The sequence below is a fragment of the Apaloderma vittatum genome, unplaced genomic scaffold, assembly GCF_000703405.1.
Source record: "Apaloderma vittatum isolate BGI_N311 unplaced genomic scaffold, ASM70340v1 scaffold10305, whole genome shotgun sequence".
NCBI classification, from domain to species: Eukaryota; Metazoa; Chordata; class Aves; order Trogoniformes; family Trogonidae; genus Apaloderma; species Apaloderma vittatum.
The window spans coordinates 1-26,461 of NW_009716497.1; the positions used below are offsets into that span (position 1 = coordinate 1).

The window sequence follows — 26,461 nt, forward strand, 5'->3', positions numbered from 1 at the left end:
CAGCCCTCCAGCCTGTCCAGGTCTCTTTGAAAGGCTGCACAGTATTTAGTGAATACGGTCATCAGTGTGGTCTCAGATGTTTACACAGTTCAAGCTACTGCAAACATCTGCATGCACTTGTCAATCCCTAGCATCATTCAAAGTAAAAAGGAAAAAAACAAACGTAGTTTTATATTTTAATACATCTACTGTATATGTCTCATCAACTGCACTCTCTGCTGTAGACAGTAGAAGAAAACAGACTGCGATGGCATGGATAAATTGCTGACAGTTCTTACCTTGCTACACTTGTAAGAAAAATTTTGTGACACAAGCAGAAAAAACCCGAACTCATAACTTACCAATTTAGCTATAATGAGGGCATCATTCATTAAGTCCAAGAGGGGGGTCTCTGTATGAATATTGTAAAAGGAATAGGCAGCTTTGAGGCTTTTATGAACAGGATGGTGCATCACTGTTGAAGGTAATGTGTAGAAACTCAGTAAATCTGTTAAAATACCATTTGGGCCCTATAAAAAAAATTTAAAATCAATTAGTAAGAGGTAACTGGCCAGTTATCGGTTAAGCTAATATGGCAGTTCTACAGAAGATAAGTAATAAATGCACCATAGTTTTGCACACTGTATTATGGTATAAGAGGTAATCTTGGCTAAGAACTGAAGAAACTGAATTCTTGCCAAGGATGTATCTACACATCAAAGTGAGAGTGAAGGATATACTTCAGAGAAGGAAACAAACATTTGGATTTTCCTGGTCTATTACACCAATAACATTTTGATAAACAATAGCCAAAGCATTTCAATTTGTTTCCCAAGCTTAGTCTGCTATAAACAAAGCACGCTTCCATGAAAAACATTTTTTAAAAGTAATAAGGAAACATTTTTTAAAAGTAATATATTTTTTTAATTTGACAACTTTCACACTGAGGAATAATTTTCCTCGATTTTCTAAAACCAGAAAAAAGTATACTGTGCTGGTATACAAAGCATATTTGCAGCAGCTCTAGGGATTATTAACCAACGAGCACAATCTACTTACTAGACAACAGTACTAAATCACACTGAAATTCTAATAAAACTAGTAGTCATCAAAAAAGGTACTTATCCAGAAATCTAAAGTATCTTACATAAAACTTCCTAAATACTATTTCATGCACCTAATGAAGCTTAAACATTTTCAAGAGTATAGATTAGTAGAAAATGGGGAATAATTATTACATGGGTTATGACTGACATGCTGAGCACAAAAGAACTACCCAGATTTCCACTCTTCCTATTCCAACAGGGTCTCTGATATCTCCAAGATGGTAAAGCAAAGGAGACACACAAATGCTTGTTCTTGCTTTTTTGCTTCATTTTTGAATGACAGGTGCCTGCTGTTTTGAGCTCAACGAAGGACCTCACAAGGATCCTTAAACTGATTGTACTTCTACATTAAAAAGTGAAAGAGTTGAATCCATCACATGCAAAAGCTCCATTGTCTTTAAGAGCAGGTACAGACTCTGCAGTAAACTAACAACAATTAACAGAAAAGTTGTTAAGTCACTCACTAAATTCTCTAAGGATGATGACAATATTAATTCAGGAATTACACAGTATTGTAATGTTTTAGCTCTGCACATTATGAATATGACTTAAAAATCAGACACTAACTTCTCCAGGTCACACAGGTCTTAAAAAGATTCTAAGCACTAATAAACCTACATTTTGTATAGCTATAGTGAAAAACTAGTTCAACAGACAGTGCAAAACAAGCAAGGAGGGATAATAAATTGAATTAGCCCATGGAAGTGTCCAATGAGTACTAGATCCACTACAAAGTAAGTAGAAAGCTAAGCTTGGACAATGACAATGTCTCATCTCCAGCAGCATTAAGTTTCTAAATTAAGCTGAGACTCCTGCACAAATGCAGGCTGCAGCGTGGGAACATCGAGCTTCACAGCCTGCAGCTTCTGTGAGGAGCTGGTGGGTTTAAGGATGCTAGCGCTGATCATTTTCAAATAACCTGACCGCTTTAAGCAACGCAATATGCTCCCTAAACACGTCTGCAACTGATTTAGCATGGACTCCTCGGGAAGAGTGTATCTTTCTCTGCGAGCTTTACCGCAGCTGTTCCAGCCATGCCTTGAGTATTTCCAATGCAAGTGCTAATGTATTCTGGCACTGCTTATTTTGTAAGAAGCGGTGTGACCAACAGGTTGGAGGGTGGGGTGTTTGTGGTGGGGAAGGAGCAGTAAGTGGTAGGAACAGATGATGCTCTCCATCTTGTTAGTGGTCAAAGACTATAATTTTCATTATAATTAACTCTTAGCTGACAGCAACTCATGACAGCATCATGAGATATTACCTTCTCTATTTTACATATACTCATGCATATACATGTATATATGTGCACACACACACACTCTTTTATAGGAAAAAAAATACTTTACTGTAACATACCATCAAAAAAATGTAATTCATACTGTCCACATTTCAAAAACTTGAAGCTGATAGGAATTTTTGTAAGTGGCATTCACATATGCATTTATGAGGTAGTTAGGACATGTTTTACCTCTACTACGTAAGTATCAATAATATGATCCCGAGGCAGGAACCAGTGGGCTACCTCTTCTTCGTCCATCATAGGTGCAAGATTGAACTGTTTCAAGTACGTGTTGATTAATTCTTGTACTGCTTTAGTATCTTTTTGTTCCATTGGTCTTAAACCTGAAGTCTTTGTGGCCTTACCGTAACAAAAGAAAGACAAATGTTAAGGTGCCAAAAGGAAAACTGCATACAGAGCAAAGGCTGAAAGTAGGTTGCAGAGTCACTCCTCTTGTTGTAACGCACTCATTATTAGCCTACTTTACCCCAGCCACCTAATTCATTATGCTATTTTACAAACAGCTTTCAATCAGAATTCCCTCTCTTCTAATTATTGAGACAGTCTGGGGCTCTTCAATCTTCAGATTTCATTATCGTAACAACTTCTTCTCTCCAGGGAGATACTACTGCCAACAGCACAGACTTCACATATTTTGTATTATTTTTCTTTTTTTTTAGGTCAGTCTTATTTCTTATCTTCTAAACTACCTAGGACTCAGATACAGAAACAAAACAGAAGGCAACTTGCATATCAGAAGCTAATCTGAAGACAAGAACACTTGCAATTCAGACTTATGAAAATCATAGTCAAGCTATAAACCAGAGTCAGCTGATAAAGTTTAATTAGAAATTATTTAGCAAAAGAATTCCACGTATAACACTTGCAAACTCCCTTCTAACTCAACTTTATATACAGACACAACTGCTGTTCTTCTAATAAAAAAGCTTCCCAAGACTTATAGTGACGTAAATTAAAAACCTACAGTATTTTAGCAAATAAAGTTAGTTATTTGACTTCAAACATCAGAAGAGGAAAAAAACTGCTGTCCAGTACTATGCAGTTAATATCTGAACAATGACAGGAGATTGAAGTTTTCTTCCCAGCTTTTGTTAGTTTTCTCGAGTATTTCCTTTTAAGAAGGCTAAGGCTCTTTCTCTCCAGAGCTCATTTATCCTGCTTCATCTGTCTGAGCTACATACTTGGGCACGTATCGCATTAATCATAGAAAAGTCAATTGCAAGAGCAGCCAGGTAGAGATTTGATTACTGGAAGCCCGAAATTAGTGTAGCTGATTACGCTCTGCTCTAAAGGCATTATTCTGGGGGAGGTATTTATTCACATACTCTGGGAGTCAGCAGCCAGATACAAAAATCAAGGCACGTTTTGCCACAGCTCTGGCCTGTGTTTTACATTTTAGTCTTCTTGCTGCCTTGAGCAGCCTCCACAACAGCACATCATCTAGATTTTTAAATGCCCTGAATCCATAAGGATATTCACCTGACTCGTCAAAATGGCACTTCCTATGCTGTATTTCATTCATAAACACCTTATTAATTAAAATACAAAAGGTTAACTGCAGCTGCCTCCAAGCCTTTGTCCCCCTTCTACAGCCAAAGACTGGAGCAGGATGGGAGGAAAAGCAGCTGAGCTGGGACATCTCTATCCCCCAGCAACGCTCAGAATGGCCACCAGTAAGTAACCATGTGCAGCCCCAGAAGCAAAGGAAGCGTACAGAACTGGGCTAAAATTTGTTTCTCTGCTCCACACACCAAGCTGCACCAAGCATATAGTCATGTGAGTATCGTGGCTGAGGATATCAATCAGTCAGGAAAAGACAGAAACACGCTCCTGTCTTTATTCTAAACACAGCCAAAATTTACCTCTGACTCAGAAAACTCCTTGCCCAACAGATGAAACATCTAGGAAAATGAACTTTTTTTTTTATATCTATAGGTACATGCACAAACACAGCTTTCAGTGAGGGTACTATTTATTAATTACAGTATTTATTATTTCTGGAAACCTTTTTAATTCAGACTGTTTCAGTGATTGGGAATGGTTAGTTCCTCTTAAAGGGAGATGAGCTCCCAGTGGCAATGATATTCCAAGGATGCCAAGAAAAGAGGTTAAAATGCAAGTAACAGTGTTTGCTTCTAAGGGACAGGACAGTGTGGCCTAAATGACAAATCTGTGTGACAGTACTGTTTGTAACAACAGCCTGAAACTGAGGATAAAGATCCTCAAGAGCACTTAAACCCCTTCTTACGGGGAAAAAAACCCAAAAACCTCCAAAAAATCCCAAAGCACAAGACCTAAAGAGAAAACATTAGCACACAGATTAAAACTTTATTTTCCACAGGAGAAGCTCTCAAGTCCAATCTAAAAAAAAATAAGCAGCTGAGGCATATGGACTCTTATGGCACTTAGCTGTAGAAGCTGATTTTCAAAGCATCCATTTTTTGTTTGCACATCTTTGTACAGTATGTTTGCCTTAGCTATATTTTATGAATGAGATGTGATGTGTTCTTTGTTTTCCAGAATTTATTTTTCTGTTGAAATCTGGGGTTTATGGTAAAGGAAGATGATCAGAGCAGAACTGCTGTTGTTTCTAAAAATTCTCTACAGTTATGCTTCTTGTTCTGTAAGTAAGATACTCATTCTTAAAACTATTTTTTCCTGTATTGTTTCCATTGAGAAACAGTACTAGATGTCACACTAAAACCTGTATTTCAAATTGTCTATTGCACAAAATTTTATAGACTATTAAAAATGTCTTCAAGCTTTGACAGAAGCTATATTTAGCCCTCCAAGATTAAAGCCTAATTAATTTGGTTATTAATTCTTAAGCTCTGAAAAACTGCTGCCCTGCACGCAAGGGAGAGCCCGTGTGTGCAGTCGCAGGCAGCACGCAAGCAGTGCGGGAAACGAGTCTCTCTGACAGCAGCAGGAGCTCAGACCAAGCCACGGCCCCTGCTTTATACCGAGGAGCACTTAGAGTATTAGTCAGTAAGTAGTAAGAGAGGCCGCAGCATCAAGCTAAATATAACCAGCCAGAATTCTCCACAGTCAGATACATAAAGTGCTATGAATGAGGGGAAAAATGTTTTGTTTTAACCCAAAAGGGTAGGCTTGTTTAAATAAAATAAAAGCTTTACTGACATAGTACAGGTAAAGGATCCCTCCAAATAGAAAGGCAGCTTTGACGAGCAAAGAAATTGTTTTCAATCATAAAGCTTAGACTGGCCATTAATTACAGCAACGAGGAGATGTTTTAATAGCACATCTCAGACTACTTACAGTGACTTGCCCTGCCACAGAAATGCAACCTAAGGCTTTTTGCCAGCCTATTAGCTGCCAACATGAGAAAAAAATATTTTTAACTAACCTAGCTATAAGGAACACTTTTTTTTTTGCTAGATCATGAAAATAAACAGTACACAATGTACTGAGGTGGCTTTTGCTGAGTCTGCTCATTGCAGAACAATATTCTCTGACAGAACAGAAAAAAATATGAATTAAGAGTGCAACCAGCCAACGTTCTCATGGACTTCTCTGAGAATTTTAAGATATGAACTGTTAATTTTCTGTTCCAGTAATCTTTTATCAGAGTAATCATAATGAGAATAGTCTTATGCACCTTCAGCTCAATCCCACCTACTGAAATCAAGGTTTCTGGTTTTTTCTCTTGGTTTGTTTAAGGCTTTTAGGTCAAAATTTACATTTTCTCCACATACAGACCTACATTTCTAGCAACAATCTTTTCTGTTTAGCATAGCCCTTAAGGTCTTTTTTGTCAACCAGATTTTTTTTTTTTTAATGTTCTGCACGCATTGCCTTTCCACAGAAAAGCCTGCACTGCCAGAGACAGATGGAAGGTTATTTTGGGCCTCACAATAACTGTGGGGATTCTCTAGAAGTCATACTGCTTACATCAGGAAGTCTGTAGAGCTTCATTGTTCTTTGTAGAGTCATGTTTCTACTCAAATGTGAAAATTTCACCTCCACCAGTTTTCTAGGATTCAGTGATCGATGCCAATACCTGGAAATAAAATTCATAATGAGATTAAATAGTATTTTAAGCATCATTTCCCCTACTTTCTCCCATTACGCGTTCTCCTCTCCAAATTTGTTTCTACACAAGCCTGTACTACGTCTGTAAGACGCCTGAGCAACAAAAAAATAACGAAAAGCCATATCCAACCAACAGAATTTGAACAGGCCTGCTTTCACTGTATTTTGAATCTAAGCAAATGTTTTTTACTCCAGAATGAGTAATCAAAGGGCTAAATATTTCAGTACTTGTCATAGCCCTGACAATCTCACCACACTTATATGGTAACATTTATTCTCTCGTACAGACAGGACCCCCTGCTCATGTCCAAGTAGTTTGTTCCAGGAGATCTCTTCCTAGGAGATTACTGTGCGACAAAACATCCCTGGTTACTCTAACACAGCACAGCTTTCTTTTTTTTCCCCCCCATCTTTCCTTACAGAAACTTAAAGGATCTTTGGTGATGACAGTTACAAAAAGAATTTCAAATCAAAAAGTATTCTGTCCTCCAAAAGGATAGGCAGCTGAACTAATACTACTGGAACTGAACTCTTCCCAGTAGAAATAAAATCTATTCCAAGCAAACAAAATTATACTTGATTCCATACAACTCTTCTCACGTGACAGGTTTCCCCTTTTTATCAAAAGCCAATCAAGTCCTCCTTTCTCCAGGAAAGATGAAAGTATTTCAAAAAAGCAAATCACACAATTCCCAGAAACACTCTGCTGCCTTTGGCAAGTGACCAGGTCAACAGGGAAGTGTCCCAGCAGGTAATCAGATCACTCGAAAGACACAGGTACACAACAGTGTTGCCATTGCTAGCCTGGCTTCCACCACAGGGTCGACAGAAACATCTATTTTAGGCTATTTAATGTACAATAAAGAAACACAAAAATAAATTTTAGTCTGAGAAGCTGTTTTATCCCAGTCACTGGGAGAGAAAGAAAAAAAAATAAAGAAACAAAAAAACCACACCCACCCTGACAAAAACTCAGGCCTTCAGGTTAGTCAAGGCCACAACATTCAATTTCTTTGAATTTTATCCTTTTATTGTCTCTAGCCAATTACAGAGTGTTCTTTAAAATGACTGCTGTAGGAGCCGGTATTATTACGAACATCACCTAGGTTACCTGCAAGTGGCCACAGGTTTGGGGAGTACCACTCCAGCAGTATAAACAGCCTGAAAAATTCCTTCCAGGTTTACTCTTCTGGTTATCTCCCGAATCAGTACAGGTGCTACCCGTTTAGATCTCAGTTTCTTATGGACACACAGAAAATTGATTTCTACCATTTTCTTCATGCTAAAAGAACATTAAACAGTGGAAAAGTTTATTAAAAAGAGAGTTGCATACTTTCATTTGCATAACTGTAGTTTTCTATGTTGTGACAGAAGAATTTGAGGTAAAAATAAATTGGCCTGTGACAAAGTACACCTGCAACAAATACTAATCTACGATATTGGCACTGCAATGGCAAATTGTGCAATATGCTAGCTGTGTCTGAGGTGACAGCAACACTCCGTTTTCAGAGCTCTACTGAGACTTAACCGGGTCCCTTACTTTAAGATGCAGAATGGCACCCAAGTACATGCTACCTGGTACCAATACTTTATGACTGTCAGTGTATGAAGATCTGGCTAAGGAGTCCAGCTGAATTGACTGTCCTTTAAATATTCTCCAGTGGGGTCAGATAATGTTTTAGTCTGTATTACCCATCAGTAAGAAAATTCCTTAAATATGTATTACTGGTCTTAACTGTAAGAAGCCCATGAGATGGTATTTTTTGGGGGGGAAAAAGAATGAAAAAAGTCAACAAAAGTGTCTCTGCTACATACATTCACTGTAAGAATCCCACGAGTTGGTATTTGGCGGGGGGGAAGAGTGAAAACAGTCCAAAAAAGTGTCTTTGCTACATAGAGGATTTTTCTGACTCTTTATGGTCAGTGAGCCTCCTTCTTTCTTTTTAGGTTCTCTATGGCAATGGATACCAGTTTAAAATTTGTTACGTGGTATTATTCTTTTACAAATAAAAAAAGTAATGATGCATTTTACCTGTCATAAATACGAATATTTGCAGGGATGGCACTTATGAATCCTACCAGTTTTTTGTTTGAAGACACTCTAACCCCACAGTGCCACTGGGGTAGCCAGCCCGGAGGACGTAGCGCCCTAGAATTGATGACAAAAATAATTACAAATTACTGCCTAAGAAGATGTAATAAAAACACCCTCCTTTGCACTCCAGCCAGAGCAGAATGTGGAACTTGCTACTCACCACAGAAGGAATTCAGGTGAGTAATCAAACCTAAACATATTATCATCATCTTCTACGTAATTCTCATTTAACAGTGTGTATAACTCTTTCAGCTGAAAATACATACAAAAAAAAATCCAAAGATTTATCCACACACAGTCAGAAAAAACTTCCATTATTTTAGTTCCATACAAAAATTGGTATACTTACAACTTCAGCATTGCTAAGATCCAGCGTGTCCCACATAAAACCTTGCGGCAAAGAATATGGCTCTAGGCGGACATTGTCCTTGTCTGGTTCAATAGCACCATGTGAAGTTATAACTTCATCTTTTGATGGAGGAGAAGGAAAAAAAAAAGAAAAGGAGAACAGTTACATTGCTAACTTTCCTGATAGTTCTGAAAACCACATTTAACTCACATCACGTGTTTTCTCATAATTATGTGATAGAAAAATGAAGCTTTTAAAAACACTAGGAAGAAAATTAACATTATTAGCTTATATTACTCTTCATTCTCACAGATCGCATTCAGACTAACAACTATCTCATCAGAAAATCTACATATACGCACAGAACTCCTCTACCTCAACTATACCTAGTATTTCGTAACACAAGACAGCACATGCACAGGATTTAGCCAGCCACAAGATCCACAGTCTCACCAAGAGAAGCATGTTGTACTCACAGCTATCAAGCTCGGATCCTGTTCACCACTGACTTGAACAGACCTGAACTCAACAGGGTTACTCGGGAGCAGCAGCATAGTAAAAGTCAGGGCACTTAAAGGATGCTGGTGAAATGTGAAACTTGTTCTAAAATCCTACAGGAAAGTATGCTTTCTTCTCCTCCCTTACTTACAACTAGAGTCCTTCAGTGTACAGCTGTCAACAGAAGTTGTGCCTCTTCTATGAAGCACAGAACCATCTGTAGAACCATTTAGGTAGGAAAGGATATTTTAAGATCATGGAGTTCAACCATTAACCTAACACTGCCAGGTCCACCACTAAACCATGTCCCTAAGCACCACATCTACACATCTTTTACAGACCTCCAGGGATGGTGACTCAACCGCTTCCCTGGGCAGTCTGTTCTAACGCTTGATAACCCTTTTGGTGAAGAAATTTTTCCTAATATCCAATGTAAGCTTCCTCTGGCACAATTTGAGGCTGCTTTCTCTCACTCTATCCCTCATTATATGAGAGGAGATATCAATCCTCACCTTGCTAGAACCTCCTTTCAGGCAGTTGTAGAGAGCGATAAGGTCTCCCCTCAGCCTCCTTTTCTCCAGGCTGAACAACCTCAGTTCCCTCAGATGCTCCTCATAAGACTTGTTTTCCAGACCCTTCAACCAGCTTCAGTGCTCTTCTTTGGACATGCTCCAGCACCTCTTTCTTGTAGTGAGGGACCCAAAATCGAACACAGGACTTGAGCTGCAGTCTCACCAGCACTGAGTGCAGAGAGACAACCACTTCTCTGGTCCCACTGGCCACACTAGCCAGGATGCTGCTGGCCTTCTTGGCCACCTAGGCACACTGCTGGCTCGTGTTCAGCAGTGTCAACCAACATCCCCAGGTCCTTTTCCACCAGGCAGCTTTCCCAGCCACTCCTCCCTAAGCCTGTAGCACTGCGGGGGGGTTGTTGTGACCCAAGCGCAGGACCTGGCACTTGGTCTTGTTGAACCTTATACAGTTGGCCTTGGCCCACCAATCCAGCCTGTCCAGATCCCTTTCTGCTTAGAGCCTTTCTACCCTCAAGCACACCAACACTTCTACCCGGTTTGGTGTCATCTGCAAACTTACTAACAGTGCACTCGGTGCCCTCGTCCAGATCATTGATAAAGGTATTACATGGAATTGGCCCCAACACTGAGCCCTGGGCAAGACCACTTGTGACTGGCCGCCACTGGGATTTAACTCCATTCACCACAACTCTTTGGGCACAGCTATTCGGTGAAGAGTACACCACCCAAGCCATAAGCCACCAGTTTCTCTAGGAGAATGCTGTGTGAAATGGTCTAAAATGCTTTACTGAAGTTCAGGTAGGCAACATTCACAGCCTTTCCCTCATCCACTAATAGGGTCACCTTGTCATAGGAGGAGACCAGGTTAATCAAGGAGGACCCGCCTTTCATAAACCCATGCTGACTGGGCCTGATCACCCAGTTTTCCTGCATGTGCCATGTGATGGCACTCAAGATGATCTGCTTCACAACACTCCCCAGCACTGAGGTCAGACTGACAGGTCTGTAGTTTCCCAGATCCTCCTTCCAGCCTTTCTTGCAGACAGGTGTCACTCTAGTCAGCTGGGACCTACCCAGTTAGCCAGGACTGCTGGTAAATGACAAAGTGGCTTGGTGAGCACTTCTACCAGCTCCCTCAGTACCCTTGGGTTGATTCTGCCCATCCCCACAGACACGTGTGTGTGTCTAAGTGGAGCAGCAGGTCACTAACCATTTCCCCTTGGATTAGGGGGCTTCATCCTGCTGCCTGTCCCTGTCTTCCAGCTCAGGGGGCTGGGGCTCAGCCTTTGTCTCATCCTTGGTCACTACGTCTTCCCCTCACATTCAATAAAGGATGGAAATTCTCCTTAGCCCTCCTTTTGTTGCTAATGCATTTACAGGAACATTTTTTATTGTCTTTTACAGCAGTAGCCAGATTAAGTTCTAGTTGGGCTTTGGCTTTGCTAATGTTCTCCCTGCATAACCTGACAACATCCTCATGGTCCTCCTGAGTTGCCTGCCCCTTCTTCCAAAGACCATAAACTCTACTTTTCTTCCTGAGTTCCAGCCAAAGCTCTGTTCAGTCAGTCTGGGCCTCTTACCCACTGGCTTTTAAAAAAACGGCCCGCTCCTGCGCCTGTAAGATTTCCTTCCTGAAGCATGTCCAGCCTTCCTGGACTCCTTTGCATTCAGGACTGCCTCCCAAAGGACTCTGTCAACCAGGTCCCTAAACAGGCCAGTCTTCTTTCCGGAAGTCCAAGGCAGCAGTTCTGCTGACCCCTCTCCCTACTTCTCAAAGAATCAAACACTTTTATCGTTTGATGATCACTATGCTCAAGACAGCCTCCAGCCATCTAATCATCTCCCAGCCCTTCTCTGTTCACAGAGAACAGGTCCAGCAATGCACCTTCCTTCATTAGCTCTCTCACCAGCTGTCAGCAAGTTCTCTTCCACACACTCCAGGAATCTCCTGGACGGTTTCCTCTCTGCTATATTGTATTCCCAGCAGACATCTGGTAAATTGAAGTCCTTCCTAAGAACAAGGCTTCTCCCAGTTGCTTAAAGAATACGTTGCCTGCTTCTTCATCCTGGTTGGGTGATCTATAACAGACTCCACCATGGTATCCACCTTGTTGGCCTTCCCCTTGATTCTTACCCATAAATACTCTTACCCTATCATCACCACCATCAAGCTCTAGAGAGTCAAATGTTTCCTTCCCAAATGACAGGCAATCCTGACAAATAGTTATGGCCTGCTGTCCAGTTTGGAAGGTCATCATTACCAGCATCTTCACACAAACTCTGCTAAGTTTCAAGAGTCTAAATGTTATTGCCACTAAATGGCAGACTTGGCCTAGCTAAAGGACCTATTGCTAACAACTTTAACTAGAAGGCAGAAGAATAGCGAAGTTAATTTAATGCAAAGATCCTTACAGATATCCTTGAACCAATATATATTTTTTCACCTTAACATATCCAGCATATCAAATAGCGAACATTTCACAATATGTGCATTCAGCAAATAAAGGAAAAGCTTAAGAAAAAAAATAATAAAAAACCAACAAGATCAAGAAGCAATTCATAAGCACTGTTGAACAAAACCTCGGCCAGCCAAATTCATCAAAGTTTATTTCCACTGAACAATGTTAAAAAATCCTTTTTAGAGCCTGTGTATTTGCCCTTTTAGGCTGGCAAGTGACAGACTCCCATGTCTGTAGAAGTGCTGTAAGATATATGGACTAACCTGAACTAAATTCCTGGAACTGCTGTGCAGGCACCTGAACCAACTCTGAAAAAACTTCATTATAGTCAGAGTATTTTTTGATTTACAGATCAACTTATATAATCTCTTCCTCCACCTAGGCAGGATTACCACGACAATTACTACCATTAATTTACAGAGGTATTGGGATAGAGTTTGCATGGAGAAGAGCCAGGACAGGTCAGTTCAATCCAGCAAAAAATACTGCATCCAGGGACTCTGCTCTGGGCTTCTCTATGCAAGGAAGTCAGGAAGAAATGAGATCGTTGTGGATTAAGCTACCGAAATGGTTTAAAGTGGAATGCTACCTTGTGGAGGGAGCAAGCACAGTGCTCCTGTACTTTAGACTCTACCTTATTTCTGCTTATTCTACAATGGTCCACAGTGCATTGGAGAGAAACCTGCAGAACAATGACAGCTATTGCGCATGATACTGTTCTACTTGTGCGGTCCACAAGTTTCGTTGGCACTTTAAGAGTTATAACAGCTTAACCTGAAGATAATGAAGGAGGAAGAAGATTCAGAAAGCAATTCAGAAAAAGCAAGAGTCTGCAACTGTTTTCTCCAACAAAGACTAAGAACTACCAATTGTATTACCAGGCATCAGATCGGTATAAAAAGTAACCTGCCATATTCTTAACGAAATTAAAGGCAAGGAGAGGTCACCACACCATCTCACTTGGTACCAAGAACAGAGAATGGACTCTGAGAAAGCACATCTTCAAGGTAGTGCACACTGTGGAGAAAGCACATGAACACACAGCAGTAGGAGTGTCCACGCATAAGAGAAGCACCATTATCCAATTTGAGCTGCAAGAAAACAGCATAACCTGGAGCAGGAGAGTCATTATCTCCGAGACAGCAAATTCATTTATTGAAATAAAATAATATGGGAAAATAAATAAATAAAATCAAAGTTTACTCTTTGTCACCACTAGAGTTCTTATTTTCCCTGAAGTGAAAAAAGACTTCTACATTCTGTTGTTCAAGAGTTCAGACCTGAAATATACAAAGAAATGCTATTTCCATGGCTTTCCCTCTTCTCACAGAGAACATCAGGATAAGATTTACTAACACCATACTTTGTTGCATATGATTTGGCAGGAGGCAAGCACTTTCCTAGAGAACATCAAGAATTCCACGTAAGGCTGAAGATCTCTACCACAGAGAGTCCAACTTCGTACTCATTTTAGAGAACATGCCACACACCTGGCACACATTCTTTTAGTGGTCAATAAGACAGATCTTATGCCCAGGCCAAGTTAAACTTACTAAGCTTAGGTACGGGTTGCGTATCCCAAAACTGGTATTTACGTTTGGTAGCCTCATCAATATTCTTTGCTGGGCCCTGGCATGCAGATAGCAGCTCCATTGCTCTCTGGATGTCCTGAAGCTTCTGCATTGGAATGGCTGGATTCTGCACAGAGACAAACAGGAGAGAAAGCTTATTGAGTAGGTTTACTTTGAACAAGTTGTACAAATATGTTCACTTATTTTACTATTGTGTATTCTTTTGTGTCGTCTTCTCGTCATGGTTAGTTTAGGCATAACCTCTGGAGGGAGGAGGAGAGAAGGTTAGGTGGGCAACAGACAAGCAACTTCACAAAATACTTAGTAGTTCTGAGTAGTGCTTGCATGTAATCTTGAAACTTCAACATTTTAAACACAAATATTGCAGTGCTAAGGCAGGATACCAGTATCACAATAAAAAGCTTCTTATATTCTCTGCCGACCCCCTAACCATAAATACAATAAAACCACAAAAACTATATCAGCTTAGATATCTAAAGATACCATTGGTACACACAGAGATGTTTGAAGTTGTATTTTACATGAACAATATAAAATAATATTCAAATTCACTATGGTTCAGTACTTCAGGTACACTATATTCCTGTAACAGATGCTTTTTAACCTTAGTTATATTGTAAATGCCTTCTATTAACTTTAAATTATTATAGTAATACCTTTCTAAATTGTATCATACATAGGAGTTAACCAGCTTGCCACTAACACCAGCTGTACCAACACTCGCAACTAAAGATAATTTTAACTGACAGAAGCAGATAGACATAAAATTAATCAACTTTCCATTTAGCATTTGAAAAATCTTTATAGAAAAGTTAATTGAAAAGCATGAAACCTAAGACTAAGCAATTCTAAACTGATCTCTTAAAACCTCACTTTTGATCACTCCGTGTAAGTCTAACTGGAATTAGAATTTTACCTACATAGAAGAGTACAGAGGAATTACGGTAACAAGCTTCTGAATCTAGAGGGATTTTTTTTTTCTCTCTCTTTTTTAATCTATTTATTTGTTTTGTTTTGTCATCTCCCAAGTGGTAAGTCCTGTTCTGGAGCATACTAACAGAATGCCTGTGCTCAGGTTTTCTCAGACTGCAGTGCAATAAATACATTTGAAGGAATAGTCTCAAATGCATTGGAAAATTTTAAGCAATTCTGCACAGAGATTTCAAGCCAGATGGTTTTTTAACTGAATATCAATGGATTGCTATTTCTATACTTCACGTTCTTTATAGGATTCATGTCTTGAAAAACTGCCATAAATTATATGCGATAACGATGTAAAGCTTTATTTGGGACAGGCATCTGTCTCTAGTATACTCAGTCACAAAAGGAGTAAAACTCCCTGTCTGTACCTCAAGCAGGCCATCATTTTCTATTTATAATCAAAACTCTCTAAATATTATGCAATTTCTTTCATAAGGATTGCAAAACTTTACCTGTGAGCGTGCTTTAAACACCTGTTGTCTGAGTAGTTGTAAATTAACATATTTACACACTTTAGAGCAATACTATGGCAGCTAAAAGCCTACCCTAATTCTAGATATGGATTACAGTGACATAAGTTACTTCTCTCAACTTTTTTTGTTATGCACTGGTCAGATATAAATGCTTCTAATGTCACTGGATAAATTCTAAAATCTTATCAGTACATTATGAAATCATACATAAATATTGACATACAGTAAATTATTTTTTATGTTTACTTTACATCTCTAATGTTTTTTCTACATTAAGAAAATAAAATGTAAAAAAAAATACTAGGTTCTAAAAGATCTTACTAGCATACATAAAGTAAAACGTTTATGTTCTGGAAACAAATACAGCATGGCTAGGGAGATCAGGAGGAATCTCCTTTCCTTTCAAAATGTTCAGAGATCAGCTAAGAAGCTTGCTCTCAACCCTTTTTGTCTTCTTTCAGTGGAAAGCAAGAAAAACCTACACAGAACTCTGCAAGAATTAGAAAGATTAGTGATTTTGCTTAATTTCAGTTTAGGGGAAGTACCTCTTCGCAGCACTGTGCAACAGGGCTGAGGTACGCAACACTTTTTTTGCCTCAGTTTTGGTGACAAGACCTGACTTCAGACCTTTGATGTCTCTGAGCCTTGTAGCACAGACCCCGAGACTCCCTCTGATCAGGAGACAGGGACCACCGAGCCAACTAATCATGCGCAGGTGTCTCGGAACAGACCGGCTGCATCTGAGGGTGCTGAGCAAGGTTACTGCAGGCAGCACCTATCAGGCTTTAAAGGGCACAGCAGTTGGTGGAGGTTTCTTAAGACTGGAAAAAGGGAAATGTCACACCCATCTTCGAGAAGGCAAGGGGGAGGATTTTGAGAAGCCAGGGGTCAATATTGTTTAATGATCTGGACGTGACAAATAGTGCTTCCTCTGCAAGTTCATAGACTGCACTTGGTTGGGAAGAACGGTTGATACGCCAGACCACAGAGCTGCTATTCAAAACTACTTCGGCAGGCCAGAAAACAACAACTTCAAGTTTGACAACTGCAAACATTAAGTCCTGCATCTGGGATAGAAAAAGCCCATGCAGTGGCAGAGGCCAGCATGGACCAGCTAGGAGGCAGCTTTGGAGAAAAGAAATGGGAGGCCCTGGTGGGCAGAGAGCTGCACATCAGTCAGCAGTTTGTTGACCAGCAAAGAGACAGCTGAGTGCTGGGTGGTACCAGTAACACTGGCCAGCTAGTCTTCCCCTTTTTTCTGGCATCCCTGTTGCAAAGAAAGCATTGATATGGTGGAGCAAACTCAGTGGAGGTCCACCAAGATGACTGCTGAAGAACATGGCATACAAGGAGAAGATGAGACTTCGGTTTGTCCAGCCTTAACAAGAGGAGAGGGTTAAGGGAGTAGGAGAAATCTTACTGCTACCTAACAGGAGGATGTAAAGAAAACTGAGCCAAGTCTTTTCAGAGGAGCACAAGAATAAGACAAGAAACAACGGACACAAGTTGCAGACCAGCAAAACCCATTTAGATATATACTGGTTTTTTTAACCACAAGGGTAGTCAAGCACTGGAATAGGTTGCCCACAGTGGTTGCGGAGTCTCCATGCTTGGAGACCAAACGACCTGATCTAGGTCTGAGCAACCTGATTTAGTTGGATTTGGTCTAAGCAGAAGCTTGGTCGAAAGATCTCCAGAAGTCCCTGTGACTATGTTGTGTAGGCCACTGGTGACTACAACGACTGATAATACTGCAGATCCAGCAAGCTTCACCTGTGACACTGTGGACAGTCTACATCCCTGGGACTTGCAATGGGGAAAGATCAAAGTCTTGCGAGATGGGCAGTGAGGTGTCCTAAAGGTCACTGTAAGCATACAATGCTAACAAGCATTTATTGCTGTGATTACACTCATGGTAATGTTAAAAAATTACAGTTACACTTATTGATCTGGTTTTCTCTTCTCCCAACTAGTACATCCATTTCCAAACTCACCTGATCTCTGTTTTCAGAATAATTTTCAGTATGTTCAGAAACATCACCAAGTACTACCTGATGATCCCGCACATATTCTCTTAGAGGTAAGGTGCACAATGTCACCTTCCTCTAAAATATTTTGTAAACCTCTTTCCAACCAAGAGAAGGCAAATGCTAAAAAGCCTTTTTTTTCTATAACATATTTCACATAGCACAAGGAATACAAAATCTAAATATCACCTGAGTACAAGAGAAAATACACTTCTCTGCATTGATCCAGATGCTTTCAAAAAATCTAAAACTGAAAAGCTGTCCAAGACAAACTCATCTATTTATCAATGTGTACACCTGGAACACAGCAGAGAAGGTGTAAAATAAAACCAGCCAACGCTGATGCGTTTGAAACTAGAGAAAAGCAGAAGCCATATAAGAATAGCAAATTGGTTTACCTGCCTAAAGCTTGAGAGAAAGACTTAAATAAGAGCTTTTCTTTACGACAATAAAAGAGAAACTGTTGTAACATTGCTAACAAACTGGCTAAACTTCTTGTGACGGTAAAATAACCAGAGTGCCACTCCAAACAATTCAGAACAAAGATCGGATTCCACACTTGCAAAACGCATCACGCCAGAGAAATGGCGTGCAAGACTGAAAGGCGCTCGGGACTAATACCTTGCACATGAAAAAAGTGAATTAACGCAATTAGAGGCAAAATATGAAATAAGTTTGGTTAGCAGGAAACCAAGGAACTCCCAGCATACCGCAGCAACAAATTATGACTTTATATTAACATTAAAATTGACCTCACTCCAATTGTAAAACAGTTCAGGTTACCCGGTTACCACTCGCAAACAGTCTTCTTGTATTAGCAATCCATGCCACAGGCTTTACAGAAACACAGTATCAAAACGTGGTGAGATCAGCAAGTACTTAAGGTCTATCTACATATTTCAAAGAGTCCCCGTGCCAAACCTGCCTGTTCAAAACATTGAGGGTGACACAGAAGACCTAAAGGGACAACACAAAACCCATCAACATGTTAATGAATCAGAACACAACTTTGTTTCCCTTAAAATTAATTGGTAGCTGAAAGGTACTTCACAAAAGTACTTCACATCTTGCAGGATGAATATAAGTACTGGTACAACAGTGTAACCATCTCCACGTTAATCTGCTAAAGCAAATAGAACTATTTCAACATGGTCAATGGTCCATAAACCTTATCATGTTATGAACTTCAGTTCCTCAATCTAGATTTCTCTTGAGATAAAAGCTGCTTGTTAAAAAGCCTCCAGGTCTTACTATATACCATTCATTCAGAACATGGCAGTCAAAAGCACGTAGACAACGCTATTTTATCACAAAGGTCCCAAAGACTGTGCATCCTCTTACATAATTCTGCATTCTTATTTACAGCGGAGGCCTTTCAGATGGCACAAAGTTTCCTCAGTCTGTGTTAGAGATTACCACATTTTATGCTGCTTGTCTGCCCAAAGGAGACTGGCTAGTACAGCAGGTACGCTGTCCCTCCTCCTGCCGACGCTTGCCATGTGATAGCGTTATGCTGTGCAAGTTACTGAAACTCCACTAAGCCAAGTTAGGTGGTGACTAAACCACAGGTAATTCATCAAACACAAAATCTGTTCGAAAGCATTACCACTGCAGATTAAGATTCCCTGCAATCAAGCTGTCACTAGTCTGAGTTCTGACTGCTGGAAAAGAAAACACCTCCTCCTCCGCTTTTCTCAGAGTACACCACTGTGGTGGTGACGATGACTCTCCAGCTAACTTCATGCCGTCTGCAAACATCGGGTCCTACTTGCTTCTATCTCTATTCAGGATGGTAACCAACTGCTTAGTTCTGACTTGTGAAGGCAGAGCTACCAACTTGCTTTTACAAAAGCATCACGCAAAATTAAATTAGAAAACAAGCACAAATTAAAACAGAACCAGGCTCTCACTTTCGAAGGCTGTTGAATTTTAATCTCCTGGGAGTCAGACGCAGAATCTGATTTCGTGCCTCCAGAATTTGGTTTCTCCTTTTTTCTCTTCTGCTTCTTTTTCTTCTTCTTTGCTCCCAAGTCGCCTCCAGGGCTTCTGCCAGAGATTCAGAGAAAGTGCAATGAGAAAACTCAATACCGTCGAGCTTAAAATTAAAAAAAAAAAGTTAAATATGCAAAACCCAGTATTTTAATATGAAAAATCTCACAGCAATCTGAATGTGAAAAAAGGCAGGGGAAAGGAAGGAAGGAGGGAACTGAGAGCATTGATCAAAAACTTCCCTCAAGTGCTTTCTGATCTATTTTATACTCAGACCCCAGCACAATCAGGTGTTTTGACACACTAGTGTCAAATTGTGACACTGAATAACAGCCAGGGCTCTTCTCCAGCCTATTACCTGGCAGAAACATGAAACAATCAAATTCAATAGAGCTTGGAGGAACTCAGGTAAGTTACCTCCTTGGAAATTCAGTAACTGTTAGTGGCCCAATATTTTTTCCACTTCACGTTTAACCATCAGATACACCTAAATTTGAGAAGAATCAAAAAAACCATTCTGTTTTCAGGGAATTTTGTTTCTAACTTAGGTGGTGATGTATGTCCTAAAAACAGTAAGAAACAACACAAAACAAACCAAACATTTGTACTTTAAAACAGTAAGTACAATGGGGTCAACTTTAATTAAAAACCCCCAACCAACAAAGTATATGTTGCAGATTCTGAGATATTTTGACTACTGGCAATACAATTCCTTTCTTCTTTAAGGAGATTCTAATTTGACAAATAATCAAGATATAGAAACAAGATTAGATTAGAACTTGCAAAGTGTGGGAGGTGTTGGCAACTCTCAGACGGAAGGCAAATAAGGAGGCAATGAGTCAGTTAACACTGAATTTGTCTTCAAGAAGTTATCTCCCAACAAAACCATATGCACACACTGGACTTCAAGACAGATTCTGAGGTTTGGGGGCTGGAGTGTTTTTCCACCAGCAAAGAACAAAATCAATACAACCAACAACTGTTTAACTCTGGAGGGAAAAGAAATCAGATATGATACTCGCAAACAAAAGGAAAGAGAACTCACAAGAACATAATAATATAAAGTTATTAAGACCAGCACATTTGCAGGAGCCACATTATTCACGGTAACATGTTCGCTTTCAAGAGTCAGATACTAAGTCTCAGCACCTATCCCTTGTCAGAGCTGAAGTCAGCAAGAAAACACCCAGATGCCCAATTGGAAAATCAAATGCCTGCAACTAATCAAACACGCAAAGAAACAAAACCTCATTTTTGTGAGATCATTATTGCTCTTTAAAACAGCCTGCAGTGAAAAATCACCCTTGAGAAGTCCTTTAGAGCCCTTCACAGTTGCACAGGGTTAAGTTAAGCTCCCAGAAAGAGGGGAGGGAATTATAAACACATCAGACCAAGGAGTCAGCAGACAACCGTGCAGCAGACCAAACACACAAGGGAGAGGAGAGAATTTGTAGTATTTACTATGCTTTTGCACAAACAAAAGATGGGACTTGTATAAGTGAGGCAGGAAGAAAATTTTCTGTTACAGAACGAAGATACTGCCTGACCACCTGGACAATTCCATTAACATTTTCTAACAGGACTTCACCATCTCCTGGCAAAACTCAAGATGAAAATAGCGTGGAAAGCCATTTCATCTTTGCCAAGATTAATTTAATGAGGTACTCTTCTACTTTCTTGAATTGCCCACAAACTTTCGCCTTCCTCTAACATCTCACGCAGAGCGAACAAATGACGCCACCGTGTCCTTGAGCTGACTCCCAAGGGCTTTTGTGTGGGACAGACACCCACCAGGAGCTTCAGCAAACGCCCCCCTTGAAGAGACGCCCTCAGCAGGCACCAGGCCTTGAGTCGCAGGGGTGCAGCTCACTTGTTTTCTTCCCTGTCAGCAAGAGCCTGCCCCAATTACACCACAGGGGAATTCAGCTCACTGGGATTACCCGAGGGTCAACGTTTTATTTAGTTTGGTGAAATAATGAACAACTGCACTCAAAAAAAATTTTGGCAGCTGTGGAGAAAAAGCTGCTTTGCCAGAGTCTACTAATGTTATCCCCAGTTAAAGTATACTTTCACCGGGAAAATCTTAAGTTTTTTCTTTCCTTGTTCGGTCTTTTTCATATAGGAACACAGATTTTTTACCTGGAAAAGAGGGAAGATGGGATTAAATTGCTATAAAATACACATAGCACTTAAAGCCACCTTTTTAAAAGAATTTGTACATCACAGTCCTCAGCTGGTGACCTTCAGGTTTAGAGCTTTCACATTGCCTCTTGCAAAACAAATACTGGTATCATTGTGTGACAGGTTACCCGAGGACTGTCCAGAGCAGTTATTTATGCAGTCTCCTGCTTGGGTCAGTCTTTTTTTACTGTTACAGTCCACAGAATGTAGAAAGAGGATTTAAAGCGAGATTCACTCGTCCTTCAACTACGTAGGCACGCCTGCAACCCAGACATTTGGCAGCAGGCAGCACACAGAAACTCCTACTGAGTAAACAGGTTTCTCCAACACAAGTTACAACCGGAGATACCAAAGAAATTAGGGCAAAAGCAAAACCAAAACATCTCAAGATTTTTTTGTCCTTCTCATGGTCTGCCTTAAAAAGAACTTAGAGGCTCTAAAACTGGGAGTGAGAATGGCTGGGAAGGGAGGAACTTTGTTGCTCAACCTGTAGTAATTATGGTGGTCATGACAGCACAAAGGATATGCAAAGGTAACAAGATTAAAAGCAAAGACTCCTATTAAAAGCTTTTCTCTTAATTAAACATTCTTGTATGCTGACTAAGATTGGCGTCCTCCTTTGTATGGTCAGATACACCTATATGATGAAATGTATCTCATGCCAAATTGCACACAAAAAAGTTTAAAAAGTTTCCCACTTATATGAAAGCTGACCTTAAAGCATGAAATCTCTTTTGCTGAACGGCCTCGCTACAGCTGAAATGACGCAACTGAAGCGTGCGGGTCCCACGCGGGAAGCAGGGAAAGGATACGCAACTCAGGTTCCTGCTACGTCTCCTGGCAGGTCAGGAAATGTAACCTCTTCACGCATCAGATCAACACACCTGCCCCAGCCCAGCCCAGTCCACCACACAGACCACAGCTGGTTATACTAGTAAAAATACTCCATGTTAGACTTGCAGAAGATTTTGACTGTGTCAGTCTGGTAGAGACACGCTTATACCATGAGCACGTCACTGACAGGAGGGTGAGCCTACCTGCTGAGGTGCGCCTAAGCGCAGACACGGTCTAAGGTATTTTTAACTGCATCCACATTGATGGCTTTGTCAGTCTGATGAATAAGAGAGAAGCGAGGCCAACACAAATGTGATATGCAAATTGAAATTCAGCTGAAGCAGAAGAGTCAAAAGAACTCGTTCTGCTCCAAAGAGACTTATCCTCACCACTGAAACAGGCTATGGATATGACTCCGAGACAGTCGCTTAGGCCCACAGTTTTACAATTTCGTCTGCAAGTTACAAATGCAAACCCATGATCCCACCCACACACCTTTCCACTTAGGTACACACATCTGGTGTTTTGCATAACATGAAAAAAGACTTGCTTCTCCCTGCATGGGTTGTGTTTTGGTCTTTTTTTTTTTTTCATAAATCTGAAATATGGGGATACTTACTGCATTTGGGGAGGAACGCAGCAAAGGCAGAGAAACTTTGTGGAGCTCTGAGCAAAAATATGAAAAGGCGAGATGGAAGAATCAGGAGGAGTACGACAAATACCCTGTCACTCAGGTGGTCAAACTGTTTCGGCTTCCTTGGTTTTGATCTGAGATCATCTTTCCCACTGAATACTCATCCGTTTTATTTTCATTGCCTTTCGGGGCACTAAGTTCTGCTTTAGCAGAAACAGCTTTTTGTAATATCAACATCTGTTTTAAATTACATGCAATGGTAATTTTAAGTTAGCAATTTCTCAAATTTAAAACCAAACGCGTACTTCAGATGTTTAATTTTAAGCTGCAAAGGCCTAGGGCTGCATTGGGGTTTGGCCTTCACAATATTTTCTCTCTCTCTCTCTGTGGGTGAGGTTGCAAAACTACATTTCTGAAGACGTTATGTAGATCTTTTTGATCACAATAATCAGATCTAATGTATATAGGCAAGACTCCAAAGAAATTCAATGTAGTACCAGTTATACTAGGGCTGTCCTTGGTTCATAAATAAAATGGAAGCTTAGCTGGAAAGGGTTTTCCTGTTGCTGTATCAGACTATTACCACTTCAGGAGAACAAGACGGTCGTGACCAAAAGGCCTTACAGCCTTCAAATTCCACTTGCTAACAAACTACTGTCACTAACAGCCTCTCTCTCGACAAAGGCTTCATTTGCCTACATTTCAGCACTTGGAAATGCAAGTGTTTTGAGCGTGAAAACCTATTAGCAATGCCTTGAAAACTACCTTCACAGATATTCCTCAAAGCTCTGCATGTTTCCTCTGCCTCCACAGTCTGTAAGGCTGTGCTCCAAGACGTAAATCTCGCCTGCTAAAACTGAGCACTGCCTCCACAGTACCTTAAAAATGTTTTGGTTTTTTTAAAAAAATGTATCTAAAAGTAGTGCTGGGTATAAAGTTGCCACGTAGCAATTACCAAAGTAAAATACTAAAAGTAAATCATTTGTGAGGACTGGGGGGAGTTGTTTAAAAGTCATATTTTTAACTCATCTGTTTATTAAATGTTCTGTGTCCAAAGACCTTCTGCCACTGAGCACAGGGAGCTATTTAGAGTGAACTGAGACACCTAACAAAGCTAGGCTCTGCAGGGTGGATTCAGGTGAAATAAATACATTTCTTCTACATACACACTAAAAAAGTTATTTTGTAAACAACACTTTATTATGAAACAGAACAAATACAGCATAAAGAATCTAGCAGGAGAAAGCTGCAGACATAGAATAGGAGAACAGCAATGAGTCACACAACATACATAATCCTGCATCTAAAAAACAGGAGCAGAAACAGAGGACAAAGACATTTGCACAGTTGAGAGCTATCAAATGGTATTTCCTGCTGCAGTCATTCAGTGCTCAGGCACATAAAAAATAGCGATTTTTTTTAAAAAAAAAAAAAAATCGAAATCATACATATATATACAAACCATGCTTTTTGTGGTCAGCATTTTTAAATGTCACAAAACAGCTTGAAAGTAACTTCATTTACAAAGCAATCCTACTGACATGCAACACATACTCTACCTCCTTTCAAAAAGTGCAGGTTAAAATAGCATGCAATTAATACTGACTGGCAGCAGTGGAGACCATTCAGAATGATCAGTTGACACAGTCATAGTTTCAACTAGTAAGACTACTTATAAATTGCTTAGGTATATAAAACCTAGTCTAAGAGCTCAAAGCAAACTTTAAAGCTACCCCCAAAATTAATATACTATGATAGGGAGAACACAGGGAATTAGGCCCCTACTACCATACATTATTTCTGTTTGCTGCAATGTAAGATTTTTCTTTTCATTTGATGGAATTTGATGAACACTTCTGCCTGCAGACAAATAGCAGCAAACACGATTCTCAAAGATCATAGGTAAAAAAAGGATTTCAGAAGTCAGTATGACTTCATGCATCAGAAACATCATAGAAATTTGATACTAATACTTACAGTCTTTTTCTGCTGGAATGATCTACCACTAATTTAATTAAACTTCATATTACTTGGAAGCATTCACTTTCTTAACCAAAGACGAATAAAGCAGCTTGCTTGAAACACTCATTAAAATACATTCAGGATATTCAACAAAAAACAAGTTTTGGGGAGAATGGCGTACAGCCCACAGCCGCAGCAGCAGTCCCTCAGAACCCAGCGAGATCCACACTGGAGAAGAGCAGCCAAAGCTGCGATTCAGAACACACCAAAGTGCAATTCTTTGTTCCCTGGCTGCTTCTCACATGCCGCTTCTGCGTTCGCTGTCACAGCAGCCTGAGCGCGTAGCTGTAAGCCTAGCTACGCTGCAGAGGGCAGCTACAGCTCCATCGCACACACAAACACAAGAGGAAACCGGAGTAGGTGTAAGGTATGAACGAATTCTGGATGCATCACCTGGCTAACAAACAATCTCGCTCAGCACTTCAGGTCAGCCCCTTCAAAGAGCATTAAATAATCATTCTCCACTCTTAGTGGTGTTACTTTTACGTGTTTGGGAATCATTGACTGTGGCATATTTGTGCACACAAACGTAACGAAAGCCCCGAGAGAACTATTTTGTCCCTTTTTAATATCACAGATTTATATTACTATAATTATTTTGACACAACTACTTCAGCACGCATGTCATGAATTCACTGCAAGAGCAGCAATCATCGAAGTTTTCCCCTTTCCTGCCTTTTAGACAAGTTGGTCCTCCTAAGTCTCTTGGATTTCTCTTGCTACATTTCAGACGCAGAGCTGCTTGTTGCCACGCAAATCCTACGGGCAAGGATGCACCCTCAAACATCAATCACCTGCAGACATGCTCTCAACCAGATGCATCAGAAATTCACGAGGAAGATATCTGTGTTGTGGTGTATAGATTAACCTATTTCTATTTTAGGCTACTCCAGCCACTCCTAGTTGCAACCACCCAGCATTTTCTCTGCAATCGCATTTTCTAACCCTTTGGAAACAAAAAAAAGGGGGGAGAAAAAAAGTAAATTTGAATGAGGTCGGTTTTTAAAACACTTTTCTCCCACTCTCCTGTCCCAAAAGCGCCCCAGCTGTGGAGCACGCCAGGCCCCCGGTGCCCTGACGGGTGCGAGAAAAAAGGGGCCGGCATTGGGGGGGGCTGCCTCTGCCGGCAGCTCCCGAGCAACTGGCGACAGCGCCTGATCCGCGGCGTGGGAAGATTTAAGAGGCAAGATTAGCAGAGAAGGAACTACAGCCTGAACAACGGCGTCCGCCCCGGCTAAAGCCGCGGCAGGGCACACGCTCCGCTCTCCACGGCGTGTGGGTACGGAGGCAGCGTTTGCTTTGGACAATAGGTGACGTTGAGGAGGAGCGTCTACAGGACAGACCGACACATACGGT

The 26,461-nt window shown here is 40.5% G+C and overlaps 1 protein-coding gene across 1 annotated transcript; it reads right to left on the bottom strand.

Annotated features, from left to right (window-relative positions):
- Positions 1 to 278: 278 nt before the first annotated feature.
- LOC104267570 (glycylpeptide N-tetradecanoyltransferase 2) lies at positions 279 to 19,491 on the bottom strand (the record flags this gene model as incomplete). The annotated part of the gene is made up of 9 exons (XM_009869552.1): positions 279 to 509; positions 2,554 to 2,724; positions 6,298 to 6,406; positions 7,550 to 7,720; positions 8,471 to 8,587; positions 8,694 to 8,785; positions 8,883 to 9,001; positions 13,926 to 14,070; positions 19,356 to 19,491. Coding segments are annotated over 9 exons (1,291 nt in total), but the record flags the coding sequence as incomplete, so codon positions are not given.
- Between the last annotated feature and the right edge of the window lie 6,970 nt (positions 19,492 to 26,461).